This window comes from Delphinus delphis, chromosome 17 (assembly GCF_949987515.2).
Source record: "Delphinus delphis chromosome 17, mDelDel1.2, whole genome shotgun sequence".
Lineage (NCBI taxonomy): Eukaryota > Metazoa > Chordata > Mammalia > Artiodactyla > Delphinidae > Delphinus > Delphinus delphis.
In genome coordinates this window covers 55,870,424-55,897,105 of record NC_082699.1, presented here as the reverse complement: position 1 = coordinate 55,897,105, position 26,682 = coordinate 55,870,424, and the positions used below count along the sequence as shown (strand labels likewise).

Genomic DNA, 26,682 nt, shown 5'->3' with positions numbered 1-26,682 from the left:
ATCATCTTTAATTTCTTTCATCAGTGTCTTATAGTTTTCTGCATACAGGTCTTTTGTCTCCCTAGGTAGGTTTATTCCTAGGTATTTTATTCTTTTTGTTACAATGGTAAATAGGAGCGTTTCCTTAATTTCTCTTTCAGATTTTTCATCATTAGTGTATAGGAATGCAAGAGATTTCTGTGCATTAATTTTGTATCCTGCAACATTACCAAATTCATTGATTAGCTCTAGTAGTTTTTGGTGGCATCATTAGGATTCTCTATGTATAGTATCATGTCATCTGCAAACAGAGACAGTTTTACTTCTTCTCCAATTTGTATTCCTTTTATTTCTTTTTCTTCTTTGATTGCTGTGGCGAGGACTTCAAAACTATGTTGAATAATAGTAGTGAGAGTTGACATCCTTGTCTTGTTCCTGATCTTAGAGGAAATGCTTTCAGTTTTTCACCATTGAGAATGATGTTTGCTCTGGGTTTGTCATATATGGCCTTTATTATGTTGAGGTAGGTTCCCTCTCTGCCTACTTTCTGGGGAGTTTTTATCATAAATCAGTGTTGAATTTTGTCAAAAACTTTTTCTGCATTTATTGAGATGATCATATCGTTTTTCTTCTTCAATTTGTTAATATGGTGTGTCACATTGATTGATTTGCGTATATTGAAGAATCCTTGCGTCCCTGGGATAAATCCCACTTGATCATGGTGTATGATCCTTTTAATGTGTTGTTGGATTCTGTTTGCTAGTATTTTGTTGAGGATTTTTGCATCTATATTCATCAGTGATATTGGTCTGTAATTTTCTTTTGTTGTCATATCTTTTTCTGGTTTTGGTATCAGGCTGATGGTGGCCTCATAGAATGAGTTTGGGAGTTTTCCTTCCTCTGCAATTTTTTGGAAGAGTTTGAGAAGCATGGGTGTTATCTCTTCTTTAAATGTTTGATAGAATTCACCTGTGAAGCTCTCTGGTCCTGGACTTTGTGTGTTGGAAGATTTTTAATCACAGGTTCAGTTTCATTACTTGTGATTGGTCTGTGCATATTTTCTATTTCTTCCTGGTTCAGTCTTGGAAGGCTATATCTTTCTAAGAATTTGTCCATTTCTTCCAGGTTGTGCATTTTATTGGCATACAGTTGCTTGTAGTAATCTCTTAGGATGCTTTGTATTTCTGTGGTGTCTGTTGTAATGTCTCCTTTTTCATTTTTAATTTTATTGATTTGAGTCCTCTCTTTTTCTTGATCAGTGTGGCTAATGGTTTATCAATTTTGTTTATCTTCTCAAAGAACCAGCTTTTAGTTTTATTGATCTTTGGTATTGTTTTCTTTGTTTCAATTTCATTTACTTCTGCTATGATCTTTATGATTTCTTTCCTTCTGCTAACTTTGGGTTTTGTTTGTTCTTCTTTCTCTAGTTCCTTTAGGTGTAATGTTAGATTTTTTATTTGAGTTTTTTTCTTGTTTTTGAGGTAGGCTTGTATAGCCATAAACTTCCCTCTTAGAACTGCTTTTGCTGCATCCCATAGGTTTTGGATCATCGTGTTTTCATTGTCATTTTTCTCTAGGTATTTTTTGATTTCCTCTTTTACTTCTTCAATTATCTCTTGGTTATTTAGTAACATATTGTTTAGCCTCCATGTGTTTGTGTTTTTTACGTTTTTTTCCCTGTAATTGATTTCTAATCTCATAGCGTTGTGGTCAGAAAAGATGCTTGATGTGATTTCAATTGTCTTTAATTTCCTGAGGCTTGATTTGTGACCCAAGATATTATCTATCCTGGAGAATGTTCTGTGTGCACTTGAGAAGAAAGTATAATCTGCTGTTTTTGGATGGAATGTCCTATAAATATCAATTAAATCTATCTGGTCTATTTAAACCTTGTGTTTCCTTATTAATTTTCATTTTGGATGATCTGTCCATTGGTGTAAGTGAGGTGTTAAAGTCCCCCACTATTATTATGTTACTGTTGATTTCCTCTTTTATAGCTGTTAGCAGTTGCCTTATGTATTGAGGTGCTCCTATGTTGGGTTCATGTATATTTATAATCGTTATATCTTCTTATTGGATTGATCCCTTGATCGTCATGTAGTGTCCTTCCTTGTCTCTTGTAACATTCTTTATTTTAAGGTCTATTTTACCTGATATGAGTATTGCTACTCCAGCTTTCTTTTGATTTCCCTTTGTATGGAATATCTTTTTCCGTCCCCTCACTTTCAGTGTGAATGTGTCCCTAGGTCTGAAGTAGGTCTCTTTTAGATAGCATATATATGGGCCTTGTTTTTGTAACCATTCAGCAAGCCTGTGTCTTTTGGTTGGAGCATTTAATCTCTTCACGTTTTAGGTCATTATCGATATGTATGTTCCTATTACCATTTTCTTAATTGTTTTCATTTTGTTTTTGTAGGTCGTTTTCTTCTCTTGTTTTTCCCACTTAGGTTCCTTTAGTATTTGTCGTAGAGCTGGTTTGGTGGTGCTGAATTCTCTTAGCTTTTGCTTGTCTGTAAAGCTTTTGACTTCTCCATCGAATCTGAATGAGATCCTTGCCAGGTAGAGTAATCTTGGTTGTAGGTTCTTCCCTTTCATCACTGTAAGTATATCATGCCACTCTGGTCTGGCTTGTAGAGTTTCTGCTGAGAAATCAGCTGTTAACCTTATGGGATTTCCCTTGTATGTTATTTGTCATTTTTCCCTTGCTGCTTTCAATAATTTTTCTTTGCTGTTAATTTTTGGTAATTTGATTAATATGTGTTTCAGCGTGTTTCTCCTTGGGTTTATCCTGTATGGGACTCTCTGCACTTCCTTGACTTGGGAGGCTATTTCCTTTCCCATGTTAGGGAATTTTTTGACTCTAATCTCTTTAAGTATTTTCTTGGGTTCTTTCTCTGTCTCTTCTCCTCCTGGAACCTCTATAATGCGAATGTTTCTGCATTTAATGTTGTCCCAGAGGTCTCTTAGGCTGTCTTCATTTCTTTTCATTCGTTTGTTTTTTTTCTGTTCCCCATCAGTGAATTCCACCATTCTGTCTTCTAGGTCACTTATCTGTTTTTCTGCCTCACTTATTCTGCTATTGATTCCTTCTAGTGTATTTTTCATTTCAGTTATTATATTGTTCATCTCTCTTTATATGTTCTTTAATGCTTCTATATCTTTGTTAAACATTTCTTGCATCTTCTCGATCTTTGCCTCCATTCTCTCTCCAAGGTCCTGTATCATCTTCACTATCATTATTCTGATTTTTCTTTCTGGAAGATTGCCTATCTCCATTTCATTTAGTTGTTTTTCTGGGGTTTTATCTTGCTTCTTCATCTGGTACATAGCCCTCTGCCTTTTCATCTTGTCTATTTTTCTGTGAATGTGGTTTTCCTTCCGCAGGTTGCAGGATTGTATTTCTTCTTCCTTTTGCTGTCTACCCTCTTGGTGATAACACTTTTTGATGTCACCCTAATGGTGATATTTCAGGGGTTTTTTTAATCTAATTTTTGCAGCCATCATCATCATCCTTAGTTAATTTCATGTATCCAGAAATGAAGGTATACATCATCCTTGATAGCTCTGTATTAGAAGAAAGAATATTAAATGCATTTATATAAAAGGCAAAAGTTACATACTTGTACAATACAAAAAATATGTTCCAGTGTAGGACTATAGTTGTTATTTCTAATGGATACACCCATAATGCTTAGAGTGATTATAAGGAAAATCAGGCATTGAGCATATTTGAAATTTAATAGATCTTCTCTTTTATTTTATATTGTACTTGAGAGCTTGAGGAATATTTCTGAGTGCATTTATTTAGGGCTTTTAATCTTTTATTTTAACATGAAGGGACTAACTAAGAAGCTTAGAATGCACTATGAATGCTGAGGTTACACAGCTTGTAAATAAACACATATTAAAGAAGTTTTTAATTTAAGTTTACTGATAACTGGTTCAAAAAATGTATTAAAAACATGTTAAAACTATTTGAAGACTCTTTTCAGAGTTTTTCTTGAGAATGGTATAAGACTCCCTCCTCTGTGACCCAGAAGCACCCCTTATTGTCAGGGATGGGGGTTGAATAAAAAGTTGTCTTAAGCAGTTTTAGTCTAAACCAAGGTCTTTGAAAGGATATCGAGATTAATTAGCCATTGACGCTGGATGCAAAGAGCAGAGTTTTAAGTGACATACCATTGTTGAGAAAATACAAATATCGATATAAAGTCACTTACCAACCCAGTGAATCCTTCCCAGAAAGTAAAGAAAAGAATGAATTAGTTTTACAATTGAAAATGGATTAAATCAGACCATGATGCACATGATAGGCAATCTGCTGAAGAGACTGCAAAAGGAGAAAAAAAAACTAACCCATTTATATAGACAAGTAAATATAATCATTTCACATGTTAATTGTCCTTATCAAAAGAAAAAGGATAGTGCATTATGTTGTTTATAAACCACCTGGTCTCTCCTATCTTTTTTTTTTTTTTTTAAATAGTAACCTGAATGCACTATCCTTGTCTTCTTTATGACAAGAAGGAAGTTACATCCTGAAGCCAAGCACCTAAGCTTTAACTCTCACAGAAACAGGTGACAGGGCACCATCCATCTTCATGTTCACATTTCAAAGAGATGACTCCAATGGCCTCCAAGTGAGACATTCTTGGGGTGCAAAACTGGTAAGAGGTTTATTTAGCTTTTAAAACATTTACATACATCTGAAAGAAAAAGAGAAAGCAATCATTTGTAATTGCAAGTTTTCTAAAAGAAATGCTAAAGAGAGGTGGGAGGGGAGGAGAGTTATTTTTCCCTTTTGTCATTAGGGAAATTTTGGATTTTTTTTAGATTTGCGTTTGCACTTATAATTTTTCTTTTTGTGACTATTTTATAATAAAGCTACAATTTTCTATTTATCTCTATTGCTGTTTCTGCTTTATCTTGGCAATTTGCACTCATCTAAATATACAGCAAGTCCACAGTAAAATACAAAGCAAAGCAATTGTCAGGGTTACAATAAGATGAATTTAAAAATTCAGTGCAATATTAGCCTTTACGTTTATTGTACCAGTGGTGAATGGTTAAAGCACATTTTTGATTAGCAATGGTCAAAATTTTTCTTTCATCATACATTAATTTTACAAACTGTTGTGATGTGTATATTGCTTACACTTTCAAATGATTAACAATATGAGTATTATTTTGTAGTTTCATATGAAATATTACCTGATTCAGTTCTGTGGAGTAGCTTCATTCTGGAGCCTGAATCTAAATTTTTAGCTAAGTGTTTTCCTTCACAGGCCCAGTAAATTTCTCCTAGTTCTCATCAATCACATAAGTAACATTATATTTATGAGATGATCTGGGCCCTTCAGTAATTATTCATCTTTCAAAATAATTTTTTCTAGACAGGAAACACAAAAATACTCAGAACCATGATTTAGTATTATTATGAGGCACCTATTTAAGGCACATACTGAACTTACAGTGTTTAGTATACATGACTCTAAGTGTTGTAAGTCTTGAGGACAAACCCAGACTGTGGACCATTTTTTGCCTGAGTCCAAATCAATAATTGTATTATTATAAAAATCAGTTAAATCTACATGATTAATAAACATCCACTTTTTAAACATATATATGTATATATATATTCTTTTTTATATTATTTTCCATTATAGGTTATTATAAGATGTTGAGTATATAGTTCCCTGTGCTAGATAGTAGGTCCTTGTTGGTTACCTATTTCATATACAGTAGTGTGTACATTTTAATCAAAACTCCTAATTTATCCCTCCCCACCCCCTTTCCCCTTTGGTAACCATAGTTTTTTTTTCTATTTCTCTCTTGTAAATAAATTCATTCATTTTATTCCACATATATGTGATATCATAAGAAATTTGCGTTTGTCTGACTTCACTTAGTATGATAATCTCTAGGTCCATCCATGTTGCTGCAAGTGACATTATTTCATTCTTTTTTATGTCTGAGTAATATTCCATTGTATATACATATATTTATATATATTTTCTATTGTTCTATATATATATAACAATAAATAAATAACAATAAATAACTATATATATATATATATATACACACACCGTATCTTCTTTATCTTTTCATCTGTCGATGGACACTTAGGTTGCTTCCATGTCTTGGCTGTGCAGACAGTGCTGCTATGAATGTTGTTGGGGTGCATATATTTTTTCTATAGTTTTCTCCAGATATATGTCCAGGAGTGGGATTGCTGGATCATATGGTAGCTCTATTTTTAGTCTTTTAAGAAAACTCCATGTTGTTCTCCACAGTGGCTGCACCAATTTACATTCCCACCAACAGTGTAGGAGGGTTCCTTTTTCTCCACACCCTCTCCAGCATTTATTATTTGTAGACTTTTTGTTGATGGCCATTCTGACCAGTGTGAGGTGATGCCTCTTTGCAGTTTTGGTTTCCATTTCTCTAATAATTAGCAATGTTGAGCATCTTTTCATGTGCCTATTAGCCATCTGTATGTCTTTTTTGGAGAAATGTCTATTAAGGTCTTATGCCCAGTTTTTGATTGGGTTGTTAGTTTGTCTTTTGATATTGAGCAGTATGAGCTGTTTGTATATTTTGGAGATTAATCCCTTTTTGGTTGCTCCAGTTGCAAATGTTTTCTCCCAGTCTGAGGGTTGTCTTTTTGTCTTGTTTATGGTTTCCTTTGCCGTGCAAAAACTTTTAAGTTTAATTTGATCTTTTTTTTTTTTTTTTTTTTTTGTGGTACATGTGGCCTCTCCCGTTGCGGAGCACAGGCTCTGGACGCGCAGGCTCAGCGGCCATGGCTCATGGGCCCAGCCGCTCCGTGGCATGTGGGATCTTCCCAGACCAGGGCACGAACCCATGTCTCCTGCATCGGGAGGCAGACTCTCAACCACTGTGCCACCAGGGAAGTCCTGATCCCATTTTTTAATTTTTGTTTTTATTTCCATTACTCGAGGAGATGGATACAAAAAAATATTGCTGCGATTTGTGTCAAAAAGTGTTGTGCCTATGTTTTCCTCTAGAAGTTTTATAGCATCCAGTCTTACATTAAGGTCTTTAAACCACTTTGAGTTTATTTTTATATATGATGTTAGAGAATCTTCTAATTTCATTCCTTTACATGTAGCTGTTCAGTTTTCCCAGCACCACTTGTTGAAGAGACTGTCATTTCTCCATTGTATATTCTTACCTCCGTTGTTGTAGATTAATTGACCATAAGTGCATGGGTTTATTTTCAGGCTTTCTATCCTGTTCCACTGATTGATGTGTCTGTTTTTGTGCAAGTACCATACTATTCTGATGACTGTAGCTTTGTAGTACAGTCTGAAGTCAGGGAGCCTGATTCTTCCAGCTCTGTTCATCTTTCTCAATATTACTTTAGCTGTTTGGGGTCTTTTTTGTTTCTGTACACATTTTCAGGAGGATAGGTGTTAACTCTTCTCTAAATGTTTGGTAGAATTTGCCTGTGAAGCCATCTGGCCCTTGCCTTTTATTTGTTGGGAGTTTTTAAATTACTGATTCAATTTCAGTACTGGCAATTGGTGTGTTCATATTTTCTGCTTCTTCCTCGTTCAGTCTTGGGAGATTGTACCTTTCTCAGAATTTATCCATTTCTTCTAGGTTGTCCATTTTATTGGCATATAGTTGCTTGTGGTAGTCTCTTATGATCCTTTGTATTTCTGTGGTGTCAGTTGTAACTTCTCCTCTTTCATTTCTGATTTTGTTGATTTGGGCCCTCTCTTTTTGCTTGGTGAGTCTGGCTAAAGGTTTTTCAATTTTGTTTATCTTTTCAAAGAACCATCTTTTAATGTTTTTAATTTCATTGATCTTTTCTATTGTTTTCTTAGTCTCTAATTCATTTATTTCTGCTCTGATCTTTATAATTTCTTCCTTTCTACTAACTTTGGGTTGTGTTTGTGTTTCTCTAGTTGCTATAGGTGTAAGTTTGGGTTGTTTATTTGAGATTTTTCTTATGTCCTGAAGTAAGCTTGCATCACTATAAACTTCCCTGTTAGAACTGCTTTTGCTGGGTCCCATAGGTTTTGGATTGTCATGTTTTCATTTTCATTTGTCTCTAGGTATTTTTCGATTTCCTCTTTGATTTCTTTAATGATCCATTGGTTGTTTAGTAGCATATCATTTAGCCTCCATGTGTTTGAATAAATATCCACTTTTGTTTATCTGTACCTGGACTGGAAGGAACTTGTATCTCAAAGTTAATCAAGAGACTTTACGCCTGTCTACTGCAGTCTTAAACTATGAATGCCAGATTTCTGTTTCTCTTATGTGATAGTTTTCCTGCTGCATCTTCCTTGCAATCAAACTAGTAAACACAACTGTTTGTGTGTGTGTGTGTGTGTGTGTGTGTGTGTGTGTGTGTCAAATTTAGATACTGAGTATCTGGATGTATATCAGTTACTTTTACTTTGATATTATAAAAAATTTGGTAAGATGGCCTCAGTTTTACTCTGCCAATAATTGGATTCTTGGATTTGTAAGACCAGAGCATGTCTATACTGTTATAAGAAAGAAATTATGTCAGGCCAGTTAAACAGTCAGGGAGGACTTTATTCAAGACTGTTGCAATAGGGGCAAAGACTAATGAGAGTCAAGACTACTGTTATAGGGAAGACAAACTGAACTCAACTCTTCTGGACAAGGTGGGATGGTGTTTAAATGCTGGGGTGAGCTAGTAGAAAAGTACTGGAAAACTTTAGGTGGGAGATTAGTCAATATTAATATGTCATCTGCGTTTGCTAGTAGTTACTTAGCAAAGTTGGGCTCTTCGCTCCCACAGAGTCAGGAAAACAGGAATGCTATCTCCTTTGATGATTTTATTTCAGATCTATGGCTTCCAAGTCCTTGAGAGAGACATTCCTAGTTGTAGAAGATTTACACCTCAAAGGGCAGAAAAAGGATTTACAATTGCAAGTTTTCTAAAGTAAATTCTTCCATTTTCCTCAGTCTTTCCTTTTGGCTTTCCAAATCATTTTTAATTTTACTCTTAGAATGACGTCCATCCAGTAAATACCAGTAATTAATTTGCTTATGATGTGAACCTCCTAAATCCCTCATAAATTTTGAAAGACTGTATTCTCATAAGTATTCCAAATGTGACAGAGATAGTAGTTGTTTAAGAACTGCAGGCAACATTCCTGGCTTCCCATATTTTTCCATCATCAAAGCTAATCATGATCCTGAAGGGATTTTAGAGCCCAATTTACCCATGCTTGCTCAATAGAAAAATCTTAAATTTGCAGAGGGTGGTTCATCTAGCTAGTATTCCAAAAGAGCAGAGCACTAGGAGGGAGACTTTTTATAATTTAGGGTCTCTTAAACTACTGTTATGTGGCCATAAGAACTTCATCTGGTCCACTTAATTTTGGAACTGCCATTTGCATCCCACCCTCATCACCAAATTGTTGGAGAAATATAATTAACAAAAAAATCTCCTGCCAACCCAGTCAAGACTCTCCATAAAAGTAGAAAGAATGAAACAGTTTTAATATTGAATAAGCATTCAACTAGACTGTGATGGACATCATAGGCAATCTGCTAAAGAGATTGCAAAGAGAACTAAATCTTACCCTTTATATATCAGGCAGATACAATCTATTTACATACATGTTAATTGACCGTATCAAAAGGGAAAATAGAACTTCTCCTATCTTTATGAAAAGCAGGAAATTAACATCATGAAGCTATATGCCTAGGCTTAAACTCCCACAGAAACAGGGAGACAGGGTGACATTTTCCTTGATGTTCACATTTCAAAGAGGTAACACTAAGGCCTGCAAAAAGTCATTCATGTAGTGCAAAAATTGACAAGAGGCTTATTTAGCTTAAAAGGTTTACATACATCTGTAACAAACATTATAATTTATAATTTCAAGTTTCGTAAGAGAAATGCTAGAGAGAAAGGGGAATTTTTCTTTACCTTCTGATATCGGGGAAATGTTTAATTTAATCCTTTTTTTTTTTAGATTTATATTTACCCTTATACCACCAATGGGTTGTGGGAACTAGGTAGAATCACGGCCAATAGAACAAATTGGCAGTGGAACGATTAGTCTATATATGTTAGCTGTTCTTTATGAAATACTGACAAACTTATATGTGCTAGAGGTTTTGGGCTGGTAAAAGAGTTCAGGATTGAGATGGATATAGGAGGGTATAATAAAGAGGAATGATTTAATCTCATCATATTCTCTATGAGATAGATTGTTGGCATATTTGATATGGTATAGCTGATGCACATCCTATAGTTTTAAGCTCTCATGCCCATTTCATAATGGATTTACTTTACTTTCTTTCATGTCTCTGAGCTTGAGTCCTCACTCTTGCCCATAAACCTGTCTCTTTACCATAGCTCAAAAGACTAGTTCTTTTGAACTCATCAATTTGAAAATTGAAAGTTCACATGCCACAAAGTTTTCAAACGATAATGCGTATGTGTATGTATATGAATACATACGGATATACACATATGTTACAAAAGAGAATGTATGTGTTCGTATCTTTTACATTATAATAATTTTAAATTTGCTTTGGCAAGAAGAAAGTGAATATAGTCTAAAATTCTATAATATCTTATAGTATCTTTATATCTCACACTATTCCTTAATATTATTCACAATCCCATAATTAAATCATAATATTTAACTGGGTTCATTTGTGATGGATTCCCATAAATTCTGTAACACTGGGCACTGCTGGCATAGCTGTATTGCTAATGCAGTCTGCTGATACTGTTCTATAGTTTTGGTGGCTGACCAGTGAGCAGGACATTCTGCTGCCATGGTGGCTTCAAGGATACAGTCCTCCATGTTGCCCTCTGCTGGTCTAATTATAGTATAGCCTCCATCCAGGACACTGCTCTCTTAGGGTACCCTTTTTATTAGGAAGGGAAACTTTATACCTTCTCTCCTCGTGCAATTTTTCAGAAATCTTCATGGTTCTACCAATAAAGTAGGTAAACACTTAAGAATTTCTGCTTTTACAAACTTATTTTTAAGTATGTAATTTAGAAGTCCTAGTCATTATGGATATTTTACTCAGCAGTGAATCCATTTTTTTTTTCTCTTTGTATTCTTGACAGACTTTTCCCCTCAAGATCTTATTTACTCATTTGCTTTCCGGCTTTATATGACCCTTGGCTTCAGTTCAAATATGTGACTAAAACATTATTAATGACAAAGGAAACATTAAGTAATTTCCCCTGTTAGGGTTATAAAATTGAGCATTACTGAATGAGATTATTAATGCCTAGATTCAGTGATGCAATAGCAGAATATCCTTTAAAATAAAATTATTCCCAGTACAACATACATGACATGACTAGCCTAACATCAGTATTGCGAATGTTTATATTATACTCCTTGCCATTTTATTGTTTTGCACAGTACTTAAATATTTTTCACAATGTTTCTTTAGAACACAGTTCTATGAAACCTGAATTCAAAATGAAGTGCATTCCTGGTGTTAAAAAAACAAGTTAAAGATTTTTATAGATTCTTTTTTTCTTTTCAGTTCAAAAAGAAGTGTAAGATTTTCAATGATCTAAAATTTAGTATCTTGGCACTGTTGGTGGGAATGTAAATTGATACAGCCACTATGGAGAACAGTATGGAGGTTCCTTAAAACACTAAAAATATAACTACCATACGACCCAGCAATCCCACTACTGGACATATACCCTGAGAAAACCATAATTCAAAAAGAGTCATATACCACAATATTCATTGCATCTCTATTTACAATAGCCAGGACATGGAAACAACCTAAGTGTCCATCGACAGATGAATGGATAAAGAAGATGTGGCACATATATACAATGGAATATTATTCAGCCATTAAAGAGAAACGAAAATGATTTGTAGTGAGGTGGGTGGACCTAGATCCTGTCATACAGAGTGAAGTTAGAAAGAGAAAAACAAATACAGTATGCTAACACATATATATAGAATCTTAAAAAAAAAAAAGTTTCTGAAGAACCTAGGGGCAGGACAGGAATAAAAATGCAGACGTAGAGAATGGACTTGAGGACACGGGGAGGGGGAAAGGTAATCTGGGACAAAGTGAGAGAGTGACATGGACATAGATACACTACCAAATGTAAAATAGATAGCTAGTGGGAAGCAGCCACATAGCACAGGAGGGAGATCAGCTCAGTGCTTTGTGACCACTTAGAGGGGTGGGATAGGGAGGGTGGGAGGGAGACACAAGAGGGAGGAGATATGGGGCTATATGTATATGTATAGCTGATTCACTTTGTTATACAGCAGAAACTAACACACCATTGTAAAGCAATTATACTCCAATAAAGATCTTAAAAAAAATAAGAGGGCAAATACATTTTTGGAAATTGTGGAAATGAAAAAAAAAAAACAAGGAAACGTAGGAAGTATCAAAGAATAAAAAGATAACCAGATAGACATCTAGAAATGAAAAGGAATAGGAAATAGGTGTAGAACTTTCTAGAGCAGAAAGAGGCTCCAGGTCCTAACCCTGCCGTCCCTTCTCCTAAATGTGTGAAGCTACTTCAGGCAAAATGTCCCTGTACCAACAGGCACATGAAGAGATGCTCAACATCACTAATTATTAGAGAAATGCAAATCAAAAGTACCTTGAGGTACCACATCATCAAAAAATCAACAAACAATAAATGTGGGAGACAGTGTGGAGAAAAGGGAACCCTCTTGCCCCATTGGTGGGAATGTAAATTAGTACAATCATTATGGAGAACAATATGGAGGTTCCTTAAAAAACTAAAACTAGAACTACCATATGATCCAGCAATCCCACTCCTGGGCATATATCTGGAGAAAACCATAATTCAAAAAGATACACACACCCCAGTGTTCGTTGCAGTAATATTTACAGTAGCCAGGACATGGAAGCAACCTAAATGTCCATTCACACAGGAGCGGATAAGAAGATGTGGTACACATATGCAATAGATTACTACTCAGCTATAAAAAAAAAAAGAATGAGATAATGTCATTTGCAGCAACATGGATGGACCTAGAGATTGTCATACTGAATGAAGTAAGTCAGACAGAGAAAGACAAATATCCTATGATATCGTTTACAAGTGGAATCTAAAAAAATTGGTACAAATGAACTTATTTACAAAACAGAAATAGAGTCACAGATGTAGAAAACAGTTTATGGTTACGGGGGGTGAAGACGGAGGAGGGATAAATTGGGAGATTGGGATTGACATATACACACTACTATATATAAAAATATAACTAACAAGGACCTGCTGTATAGCACATGGAACTCTACTCAGTACTCTGTAATGACCTATATGGGAAAGGAATCTAAAAAAGAGTGGATATGTGTATATGTATAACTGCTTCACTGCTGTACAGCAGAAACTAACACAACATTGTAAATCAACTAGACTCCAATAAAATTTAAAAAAATAAATAAATTAAAAAAATAAAATTTAGCATCTTGCCTCGGGGATATGAAAGATCTAACCTAGTTAAACACATAAAATAGTACTTGTTTATAATAAACCTTGATCACTAAATTATGTTGTTTGTTCTGTTATAACAACACAGTCTTATAAGTTTATCTGACAGCTGTTTGCTTCTAGCCAAGAAAGTATTGAGAAACACATCTGTCTCATAATTTGCATACAGAGGGTATTTTAATAATCCATTTCTCCCTTCTTTGTCCATCCGTTTTTAGGCTAACTGGAAGCTTTGTGCCAGACTTGATAGTAAGCATGAGTAGCCAAATGTGGCTGCACCTTCAAACAGATGAAAGTGTCGGATCTATTGGCTTCAAGGTTAACTACAAAGGTAATGATAAATTGCTACTTTGGGAAATATGTTATCTTAATAAAACCAGAGAATACTTTTAAATTCAAGTTTAATTGTATCTATAAAATAAAAGTTTCCCAGCATATAAGAATGTATTTCAACAAAATACTTGCCTCTTTAAATTAACTATAAATGTTGATTTCACTTTTCTTTAAATAAAATTGTTTTTTTTTCCCTTTAAAATGTATATATTTTGCATACCTAATCTCTCCCTCAGTCCACTATACAGTGCCTGTGCTTTAGGCACTCTGGACTCCTAGCCTTTCCCAGAATAGACAATGTGATTTTATAAACTTTATACAAATTGCCTGGCAAAAAATCTACTAATTATTAAATACTTAAATACAAAGTAAAGACTTAATTTCTTAAAGAATCCAGGGTACCAATTATTACTATTTTTATTTTGTAATTCGTCAGTGTATCTCTCAGATCAAATACATGGTATCAGTGTTCAGATTATCAACTCCTATGTAAATTACAAATCACAAAAGTGTTAAATTGCTACTGCCTATCCCAATATTGATAGTTTTGCAGATTAATGATGAATTACATGTGTGTAACACAATCTTTTGTTTTAGTTCCATTTATAAGAGGTAGATGCAAACATTGTGAAATCATATCTTTGACACACAATTAACTTTTTTAAATTAATTAATTAGTTTATTATTTTTGGCTGTGTTCGGTCTTCGTTTCTGTGTGAGGACTTTCTCTAGTTGCGGCAAGCGGGGTCCACTCTTCATCGCGGTGCACGGGCCTCTCACTATCGCGGCCTCTCTTGTTGCGGAGCACAGGCTCCAGACGTGCAGGCTCAGTAGTTGTGGCTCACGGGTCTAGTTGCCCTGTGGCATGTGGGATCTTCCCAGACCAGGGCTCGAACCCGTGTCCCCTGCATTGGCAGCAGATTCTCAACCACTGCGCCACCAGGGAAGCCCACAATTAACTTTTTTTAATGTCAAATAGAGACAGTGGATATACAGGTATACACACAACGTACATATTAGAAAAGCAATTTTTAAATTCTGACTGAAAATATGTATATGTTATTAAGTTAAGTTAAATTCTATGCTTTAAAAGATAAAAATGTGAAAGAGACCATCAGAAAGTTATGCTGCTTGAATTTATTTTTTCTATTGTAAAAGTCATTATTCTCTATCTTATCAATTAAACAATGGATTATTAAGTAGACAGAATTCTATTACTTGCATAATAATAATTTTTAAACAGACTTTATTTTTTCAGACATCGGCTTGCCATGCCTTTGTGTCCTGGCACGGGGAAATGAATGCATGATGTTGTCAGGGAGACAGGACACATGCATTCTGTGTTTTTAACTTGAGACTAAATTCGATACTATATTAATTTGAATAGTTCAGGAAATCTTTATAAATGTCAGTTTAAAAAAATAAAAAGGTTAGCCTGATTATGATTTAAATATATTCTTCCTCCATTTAAAATCCACATCTATCTCCAGTAAATAAAACAAAGTTACAAAGTTTAAAGAATGGTCAGCTTCTGTTGCAAATATCTATGTCTTGATTGTTTTCTTTTTCCTTACTTTTCCCCTGTAAATTATAATCCTCTTGGTTTTATTATTTTCTTCACCCTAAGAAATTTAAACTGTTAGAAAGTCTGGAGTGATTTAAACCTTAGAAACTGTATTAATCATTAACGACAATGCTTCAGCAAAGAACGCAGTTATTAAAGCTCACGAACAGTTTAGAGCCGCAGGGGAGACCTGTCGATATTTACAACTCTTGAACTGCTCTCCATTCCACTGCAGTTCAAGAGCTGGAAGTACCTTGTAAAGTAGCACAATTAAACATTATTTTGTTTTGTTTTCTGCTCAGATTTCAACAAATAATTTTAAAATATATGTACTGCCTAAGGATCTGCTATGTGCCAGCTACTGAATGAGTTGTTGAGTATAGAAAGAACAGCCAGGGACTTCCCCCGGTGGTACAGTGGTTAAGACTCCATGCTCCACTGCAGGGGCTGGGGTTGGATCCCTGGTTGGAGAACTAAGATAGGATCCTGATCACCACGTGGTGTGGCCAAAAGGAAAAGAAACAACAGCCGGATATTTTCTCTCTTAGGAAGATCATAATATAGTGACAGAGAAAAATATATCCAACTATCCATATACAGATATCCACCAAAGTGAGATTTGAAACAAACCAACCCAGGAGATTCTTAATGAATAATTCCCTTATTCTTTCCCTCCCTTCAATCTGGTCTCTTTCAGTCTAACATCCACACTGCTAATGATGATCTCCCAGCAGCAGGGAGGTGATCATATTACACTACAGCGTAAAATGTTTCCAAAATTTTTATTGCCTAAAGATGAAGTGCAGAAGCTCCACAGATCTTATCTTCCACCTTTTTTCTCCCTACAATCCAGTTTTATAAAACGATCCATAATTCTCTGAACCCAGCAAGTTGTTTCACACTTCTCCTTACACTCAATAAATTCTATCTGGATCCATATTCTACTTCTAACTCAGCATCACATCACTCATGCTGTGAGACAATGTTCAAATATTTCTTCTTCTGTGAAGCCTTCCTTAACTCCCCCCATTACAAAAGAACACTTACTCTGTTTTATAAACGCTGTATCGTATATACTACATAACCAGATGAAATGCATCATATTCATCTTTATATTTCCATTAGCAACCCCCGGCTATATCATCATAGGTAATTAATGATTGTTCAGTAAAGCTGAACAAATGAGTTGACCTATATAATATGATGTAATACAGGGTAAAGTATGTCCTCAAAAGTTTAGTTTTCCTACTGTGAAAATCGTGTTTTTGCATCCTCCATAATATAAAACCTGAGCTCAAAGTTGAAGTAGGGTTCATTTTGAGAAGTTTCAAATTTTGATGTGCAGATAACTTTAGCAGCTTCGCCTACTAAAAATAATTTTCATAATTACCATGCTCTCTGTTAAGTAGTCTGTTGGTTCTAAATGGAACACCTGCTAAAAAAACTTCCCAGATTTGATCTAAAGATATATTTTTCTTATCATCCATAGATTTTGCATGAGATAGCATTAAAAGTGGATCTCCTGTAAATTAAAATTTTGTTTTATTGTACATTTTGTCTTTGAGAGTAAAAGAGAACTTAGCTATAAAACCACTTTGTCATTTTTACTCAAAGGTAAATATTTAGGAAATTTAATTTTTTTCTATGGCTATAAGTCTCTTCATATCCTTTCCTGGATTAATTTTGATTATTTATATTTTGTTAGAAATTTTTCTAGGATATAGATAATAGTTTTCAAATATTGACATTTCATACATAGTTTATTTTTTAAAAAACTTTTCTTAAAAAATTAGTAAAGATATCTTATCCAAATTATTTATGGCATAAATTAATTCAAAAGAGTAAATACTTTTTCTCACTCTGTTTGCCAGCATCTGCTTTCTTGCTTGCCCAGCAATCCTTCCACTTTCTTCTAAGAGCTGAACTACTTTAGGCTTGATGAAGTTTATCTCTTCCACTTCTGTATGGCTCTATAGGTTTGGGCTGAACTAATCAAAATTCCTTTTGATATGGTTAACAGTTTAGGATCTGGGGCAATTGATACAGATTGCAGGTGAAAGAAAATCTCTTTTCTGAGGTGGTATATTAAGGGTTATTTAACTTGGTGCCTACTGGTGGTCAACTTTTGTTGCCGGCAGAACCAGCAGATAGAAAAAATGAAAAACAGTATTGTAGAAAAAATTGAAACTCCTAAGTGCCTGAAGGGAATACTAGACCTTGGTTTTCCAATTGTATAAGGCTATAAATTTTTCCTTGTTTAAGCCATGGTGAGTTCAGTTTATGTCACTTATAGCTAATTAAGCCCTGATTAACACACTTGCCATCTCTTTGTTATTTAATTCTTTCAACATAGAAAAAAAGGGAAGATCTATATTACAGTTCAATGCTTGCAGAATCAGATATATTTCTTTCTTTATTTTAATTTTTTTTTTTTAGGGTGGAAAAACACCATGGATGGGTCCCAGGGACAATGTGTACTCATAGAAAGGAACAGTTATATTTGAGAAAGTAATATTCAATACATTCTTTACTTTTTTTCAGGAAAGGAAACATAGAAATATTAGAGTTCTGTAATCGCCTTCTACTAACAGTGTACATCCATAATGGGCAACATTCTTTATTAATCTTAGGACCTGTGCCTTACTGCCATTATTTATGAATTAAATTTTGGTCCCAGTTGTTTTTTTTTTTTTTTCTGAATTCTCAAATCATATCATGAGATTATTGAGATGTTTTGAAAACAGCATCAATTCATTGGTTCCTACATGGCTAATTATGACACTGAGACATAATCTTGTTTAGTGATCACTGAAATCATGTTGCAGGATAATGGAAAAAAATATGTAAAATGTTTTTGATTATTTTCTCTTTCTTAAGATTTCTGTTATGAATACTTCAGAAATTGACCCACATATATACAGTCAGTTGATTTTCAGAAAAGGTGCTAAAGAATTCAATGGGGAAAGGATATTCTTTTTTTTTTATGAGTAATACTGAAACAATTGTATACCCACATGCCAAAAAAAGCAAAAAAAAAAAAACCCAAAAAACAAAAAAACCCTCAACCCTCCCTTAACTCACACAGTACACAGAAGTTAACTTGAAATGGATTATAGACCTAAATATAAGAGCTAAAGCTACAAAACTTTTGGGAAAAAAAAAAAAAAAACTAGCAGAAAAGCATAGTTATCTTGCCTTAGGGAAAGTTTTCTTAGCTAGCAGACCAAAAACATTATATGCTATGGACTAAATGTTTGTGTCCCCCCACAAAATTCATATGTTGAAGCCCTAACCCTTAATGTGATGGTTTGGAGGTGGAGCATTAGGGAGATAATTAGACTTAAATGAGGTCATGAGGGGGAACCTACATGATGGATTAGTGACCTATAAGAAGAGACACCAGAGAGCCTACTCTCTCTCCTCAAGTACTCACAATGAGAAAAGGCCATGTGAGTAAACAGAGAGAAGGTGCTTGTCTGTGAGCCAGGAAGAGGGTCCTCACCAGAACCTGACCATGCTAGCACCCTGATCTTGAGCATCCCAATAGAGAACTTGTATACAGAGTATATAATGAATTTTAATAACTCAATAATAGGGTAAAGAAAATAATCCAATTTAAAATTGGTAAAAGAACTGGCCATCCACTTGACCAAAAAAGAGATACAGATGGCTCAAAAGCATTTGGAAAAAATGTTCAACATCATCATCATAAAGGCAATGCAAATTAAAACCACAAGGAGATACCACTATGTACCCACTGTATGGTGAAGATTAAAAGTATTGACCTGCCGAGGAAGTGGAATAACTAGACTTCAAACACTGTTGGTGGGAACATAAAATGTTATAATCACTTTTGAAAACAGTTTGACAATTTCTTAAACAGATACCTACCATACGACCCAGCCATTTTGCTCCTCGACATTTTCCCAAGGGAAATGAAAGCAAATGTCTATACAAAGACTTGTATAAGTATACATAGCATATATATTTTTAAAAATCTCCCCAAACTGGAAGAAATTTAAATATTTATCCATAGGTGAGTATATAAACAGAATGGGGTACTACTCATCAATAAAAAGGAAAAATCTATTAACATATGCAAAACATGGATAAAGATCAAAATTATCATGCTCAGTGAAAAGAGCCAGACCAAAAAAAAAAACAAAAACAAAAACACAGTATATCCTGCATAATTCTATTTATACAAAATTCTAGAAAATGCTAACTAAAACTCGTAGTAACAGAAAGCAGATTATTTTTGGGGCATTGGAGGAATTGATTACCAAGGGGCCAGAGAAACATTCTGTGGTAGATAGATAAATGTTCATTACCTTGGCTATGGTAATGATTCACAGGTGTATACATATGTTAAAATTAATCAAACTGCACCTTTTATATATGGTCAGTTTATTGTTTGTCAGTTATACCCCAATGAAGCTGTAAACAAATTTCTGTGCTAACATTACCAAGTAATGTTTCAAAATGAATACTAATATAAGCTGTTTTATTTTTAATGGTATTATTATTTTGAGAGAAATAAGAAAAAGATTATGAGGAAAATGTTTTGATAGTTTTTGACAAGAGGGCAAGAACAATGTTTCATTTAAAATAACTTTAAGTAGAAGAGAGAATAGCATGTTCTCGGAATTTATTTTTGAAGTGCTTAAGTGGTTGTACTTCGCAGATTTCAAGTTTTTCTTTTTTCTTTTTAGTAGGTTGAGGTATTACAAACAAGAGTGTCAGTGATATAATAGAGATTATAACAAGGTAAATTTATACCCAAGGAGCAAAAGAAGTGCTGAAAATTGCATTCATTTTTCTGTTTTTTCATTAAAACATTTTTAGTCTTAAGAAAGGTGGTACAAAGTAAAAATTTGTTATAATCAATTACTTATTTCTTAATCCTGCTGGTACCTGCCTAAGAAAACCTGACTTGTTCTTGTGAGGGACTGAGTTTTATTTAAACTGAACACATTCTTTTTTTTCTCCAATTATATGAGATTTTAAAATTTTGTTCCACTTATATGATTTTTTCCATCTCTTTATTAGGATATTTCTCCAAAATCACCATTCGTAGAATCCCAAGATTAAGCCTTGTTATATTTCTGATTAGAGTCAGTTAAAAAAAGAATTAATCATATAAGGATATTTATATAGTGTAGATATACAATGGTATCTGGCAAAAGAGCTAATGGTGTGTGTAGGTTTTTGTCCTTTTAGTTAGTACAGTGAAACAAAGATTCTGCACAATCCATCATTATACCCCCATAGTACTTACCACAATTCAAATGGATGGTCCAATAAATATATCAAACTGTAATCTGCAAAAAAGCTCACTGAGATTAATGCTAAACCAAAATGGCTTTTAGTATTAAAGAATTACTATGTTATTAGCAATTGATTCTTTTTTTTTTTTTTTTTTTTTTTTTTTGCATTACGCGGGCCTCTCACTGTTGTGGCCTCTCCCGTTGCGGAGCACAGGCTCCGGAAGCGCAGGCTCAGCGGCCATGGCTCACGGGCCTAGCCGCTCCGCGGCATGTGGGATCTTCCCAGACCGGGGCACGAACCTGTGTCCCCTGCATCGGCAGGCGGACTCTCAACCACTGCGCCACCAGGGAAGCCCTAGCAATTGATTCTTAAATATTTAATTTTAAAACTATACTTTAAAGCAGAAAACTAATAATGAATGAATGATAAATAAAGATCTTTGGAGACTTTGTTAGAAATTTATGAATCCCCCAAGTCTTCCCACGTGTTGTATTTCTTAGTTTTCCAATGCTATAAAATCAAATTAGTGAAATAAAATTATGTAAGGCACAGTTATATCATTTTTTTAATTTATAAATATTTCCTATTTCCCCATATCCTGTTCTTTAACTCAAGTGAATTCAATTTAATGAGATCAAAGTCATCTAAAGAACATATTTAGATGATGATTTAACAGACTCTTAAAATGCACTCTGTAAATAATGAAAATAATTTTTAATTATGCTGAAAAATAAACTTTTTAGTTTTTTAGGAACTAAATTATTTGTAATATACAAACATAATATTAGCGTGTTACAGAGATATATTTCAGTGTTTGTGTGATTAGATTGGAATCTAAGTTCATTTGTATGAATAACTATTTTCCTCTAAGGTATGCCATGTACATCACTGATTCAATACTTGCTGAAAGGAAAGTTTATCTTTAAAACGAGCTTGGACAAAATAGTCTCTGCATTTACTTTGAGTTCTAACATTCTTTTATTAGATTTGGTAAATTAAATATTGATATGTTTATTATACGGTCCAAGAATATTACACTCAATATCCATTCCTTATAGTAAACTGATACGCTATCAGTGGGACATGCTTTGTGTGAGTTCTCAAGATAAACTCCTCTCTCAGAATCTCCTCCAGATGTGACACCTCTCTATCTGGTGGTGGTCTCCTAACACAGAACCAGTGAGCCCCCTTGGATTTTCTCATTATTGTCTTTTGAGATATTTCTTTTCTTCATATCATTTTCATTTTCTTTAAGAAATCTTGTAATCTGTTAAAAGTGTTTCTCTTTCTTGGAAAAACTACTAAGTAACACATAGTATTATATGTGGGATTTTCATGATAACATTTCAATCTGCCCTCAGAATAAAGACAACTGTTAAGTATAACCCATGGAAACTTTACTAGAATAAGTATTATTATTTTCATTGTTGCTTTTTATTAGCTTAAAGGATTTATTCTATTTTTACATTCAATACATCAAGTTTCTTCAGAAAACTACTGCTCCTAAAATATTCAATTTGACTTTATCACAGTCTGCTGTGAGGACTAAGCTTTTTGTTTCTATACCCCCAGAATGAGAATGAGTGGCAGTAGAATATTAAAAGTCATGTCTATTTAAAAATATTCATTGAGTTTCAACTATGTGCCTAGGCATTATGAAGAGGATAGGGTACATAGCAAAAAATAAGAGACTTAGTCACTGCTTTCAGTCTAATGGGACAAAGACTGACAGTTAACAAATAATCGTAAATGTAAAGAGTGCTAAAAATGAAAGAGAGAATGTGCTTTTGGGAGACTATAACAAGGCACCTAATGTAGGCCTCGAGGAGACCTTTCCTGAGGAAGTGAACATGGACTGAGACCTGAAGCTGTGTAGGAGTTACTGAGGCTGGAAGCTGGACAGCATGACCAGTGTGTATAGATGACAAGTTACATTTGAGGAGTTGTTAGAATTCCTGGATGTGTAGCAGAAATGGAAAGAGAAAAAGCTATGGTGTAGTCCTGGATAAGACTGGAGAGATGGGAAGGAAGGAGCAGGTTATGCTTTGCTGCAAAAGACACATATGAATCTGTGAGACTGAAAGATATTCATTTTCTCCATGGAAGCAAAAGATCATTCCACCCACTCCCAGGTAGACAGCTTTTCCAATTTTCCCCTTAGGACAGGGACTAGTATTTACTTAAATAATGGAATCATAGAACATTGGAGCTGGGAGAGACTTTTGAGGTAATTGAATCAATTATACTCATTTCCTCCAAGATGAGGAAATTGAGTCCCATAAAGATCGATTTTTCTCACAGTCATTATAGGCAGTGCCTGAGCCCAAAGTGGAACTATGAGCTATTGCTTCTGAGAGGGTCACTTTCCCCTGCACTACATCGCTTCACACTTCATATTTCTCCATAGATCCAAGGTATATATAGTTGGCTGATTGACAAATACACTTTTGTAGGTTGTACAGGGCCTTTATCAAATAATCTATAATCATCACAATTTCTAATCAAATTAATGTGTCTTTTCCCTCAATGCCAGTAATAATTTAATTTTATACATATTATATTCACGGTTATTCATTGTATCCACCTTAACTGGGGAAGATATTTCAAATGAAAGTGAAGTATCAATGCAAGTAAAAGAATCATTGGAGACTAAAATGTTTTTCCTTATCTGTTATAAGCAGAAGGTAAGATGTGAGATATGTGAGGTATTTATATTTTAGAACTTGATGTTTAATGGCAGAGGAGAACAAAGTTATTTGTTTGATTAAATAAAATCCCAATGTTATTTTTGCTTATCTCAAATGAGAAAGAAATCTTGATTAAACCTATCAGAACTAAAACTATTCAGAATTTTGGAATAGTGCCAATCTGACTATGTGCAAAGAGGTACCTGTTTATATAAATTGTTTTCTGAATGTGGTACTATATCATTTCTTGGACACAGTGGTAATCTTAACCATTCTCAAACTCATTAGCTTATACAACAATTATTTATTTTCACAAGTCTGTGCATAGGCTGAGGGTGTGCTGATCTAGGCTGAGTTTGAATTCATGCCTCATTCATTCTTCTGACACCAGTGCCCTAGACCAGATATGGTGTTTTCTTGACAATGACAGAAGTGCATAGGATAAAAATTCAACCAAACAGACATGTTTAAAGATCTCCTTGCTTCTTGTCTGCTAAAATTCATTGGCCAAATCAAGTCAATTGGCAAGCCCAGATTTAAAGAGGTAGGAAAGTGAATTCCGCCCAAAAAAGTGGGAGAAGAGAGTAAATGTTTTTAAACAATCTAGTTTGCAACAAGTGCTAACTCTCTCTCTCTATTTATATATAAAGTACATATACATATATAGGCAAAAGGTATATATATACACATATATACATATATATATATATATATATAAAACCTGTGCTTTTGTCTGTACCTGGCCACCACCAACCAGATGACCAATGAGTGGTACAGAGATGACAGAGCCTGGTGCCAGCATTGTCCCCAGGTAGCTCCCCAGGAGGAAGCTCAGCACCACAACAAAGCCCAACAGGAAGACAATCCTCGGGAAGGTCAGGAATATACATAAACACACACACACACACACACAGACACACACATACATACATACATGGTTGACTCTTGGACAACACGGGTCTTGAACAGTGCAGGTCCACTTATACAAGGGATTTTTTCATTAATAAATACTAAGGTATTACACAATCTGTGGTTGGTTGAATCCATAGATATGAAAACACAGATACAAAGGAACCACATATATGGAGGAACTATCTACACAAAGTACCAACTATAACTTATACTTGGATTTTTTTTTACTGCATGGAGGGTAGGTGCCCCTAACTCCCACATTATTAAGGATCAGTTATATATCTTCCACCCTCAATAAGAAGACAGTTTAGTTTGGAATAAAGTCACATATGCTGATCGTTGCAGTGGTCTAAACAAGATGATACAGAACTGGACAAGGGATGTTACTTCTGAAATGAAAAGTTAAGGATGAAGTAGGGATTGAAGTTAAGAGTTCTCTCTGAAAAGAGAAAAAGAAAACACACCTTAATGACAGTATATAAAAGAGATATAGCAAGAAAATATATAAAGAAATGGAGGTGCTCATAGTAGTCAAAAACCTGCAAAATATATTTTGGCAAGAAAATATATTTCAATGCTGTTGTGTATATTGTTCCTCATTGTAAATATCATGCATGTTTACCAAACTTAAATAACTCCCGTGGTATCTTCATTTCATGTCAACTTTTAACAGTAACATAAGAAGGATTGGAACATCTATAAAAATAATAATAAGACTTTCTATTGAAAGAAAAAATGGAAATATTTTGGCAAAATATACCAAATGAATGTTGGCCATCAGGGCATTTCCCATGTTTAATAATAAGGTGTGATGATATTCAGGTATTAAAAGCATGAGATTTTGAGTCAAACATAGTGTTGAATTTAGGTTTGTTGACTTCTGAGTCAGACAAAGTGTTTACTTCAGGTTTGTTGCCTGCTCATTGGAGACCTTGGGGAAGTGTTTTAATCTTTTGAAGTCTCAGCTTCCTCATCTGTAAAATGATAAGAATGAGTTTTTACCTTAATGGAATGTTGTAAGAATTAATGAGAAAATGTACTTAAAGTCTTATATTTATAATATTATTATTACACAGAAAATATATCTATTATATAGCTACATAAAATACCACATTTTATAAAGTTTTTATTTTTTCACATCATGTGGATTACTCAAAAAATTTTCTATCATATTCTGGGAAGTGCAACATTTATTTAGTTTGTCTTCAAATAAGTCAAACATGGAAGAATATTTTAGTGTGATTAAAATAGAACCCAGGGCTTCCCTGGTGGCGCAGTGGTTGAGAGTCCGCCTGCTGATGCAGGGGACACAGGTTCGTGCCCCAGTCTGGGAAGATCCCACATGCCGTGGAGTGGCTGGGCCCGTGAGCCATGGCCGCTGAGCCTGTGTGTCCGGAGCCTGTGCTCCGCAACGGGAGAGGCCACAACAGTGAGAGGCCCGCGTACCGCAAAAATAAATAAATAAAAATAAATAAATAAATAAATAAAATAGAACCCAACTAGTAATAACAGAATTTGAAGTTAAAAATACATTATTGTTTATGCTAGCACCTTCTAAAATGAAATACTTTGGTATAAATCTAACAAAATATATATAATACCTATATGGTGAAAATTATAAAACTCTGATAAAAGATGCCAAAGAAGAACTAAATAAAGAGATATTCTATGTTCATGAATAGGAAAACTTAGTATTGTCAAGGTATCAGTTTTTCCCAACTTGTTCTATAGATTCAACACAATTCTAACCAAAATCTCAGCAACTTATTTTATGGAGATTGACAAACTGATTCAAAAGTCTATATGGAGAGGCAAAAAAGCAAACCAAACAAAACAGAATAGTCAACTCAGTTTTGAAGAAGAACAAAGTGAGAAGACTGACATTACTTGGCTTCAAGACTTATGTAAAGTTACAGTAATCAACACAGTGTGGTAGTGGTGAAGGAATAAACAAATAGATCAATGAAGCAGAATAGAGAACCCAGAAAAAAGATTCACTGATCTGTGCTAAGGAGCACAGGCAGTACAATGGAACAAAGATGGTCTTTTCAACAAAAGGTGTGGAAACAACTGGAAACCTACATGCAAAAATTAAAAAAATAAATAAAAAAAAAGAAGGCACAGACCTTACACCCTTCACAAAAATTAACTTGAAATGGGTTGTCAACCTAAATGTAAAATGCAAAACTATATCACTACTAGAAGATAATGTAGGAGAAAATCTAGATAACTTTGAGTATGGTGACGACTTTTTAGATATAGCATCAAAGGCACAACCCATGAAAGAAGTAATAGATAAGCTGAACTTCATTAAAATTAAAAACTTATGCTCTGCAAAAGACAACGTAAAAAGAATGAGAAGATGGGCTACAGAATGGTAAAAAACATTTTGCAAAAGACACATCTGATAAAGGACTATTATTAAAAAAAACACAAATAGTTCTTAA

At 34.3% G+C, this 26,682-nt stretch overlaps 1 protein-coding gene across 3 annotated transcripts in view; it reads left to right on the top strand.

Moving 5' to 3' along the window:
* The window catches only part of CSMD3 (CUB and Sushi multiple domains 3), a 1,080,105-nt gene that overhangs the window by 520,614 nt on the left and 532,809 nt on the right, over positions 1-26,682 (top strand). For all 3 annotated transcript variants that reach the window (XM_060035246.1, XM_060035245.1, XM_060035244.1), the window contains one exon: positions 13,690-13,802. In XM_060035246.1, coding sequence (XP_059891229.1) covers positions 13,690-13,802 — 113 coding nt within the window. The remainder of the gene's footprint in view (positions 1-13,689; positions 13,803-26,682) is intronic.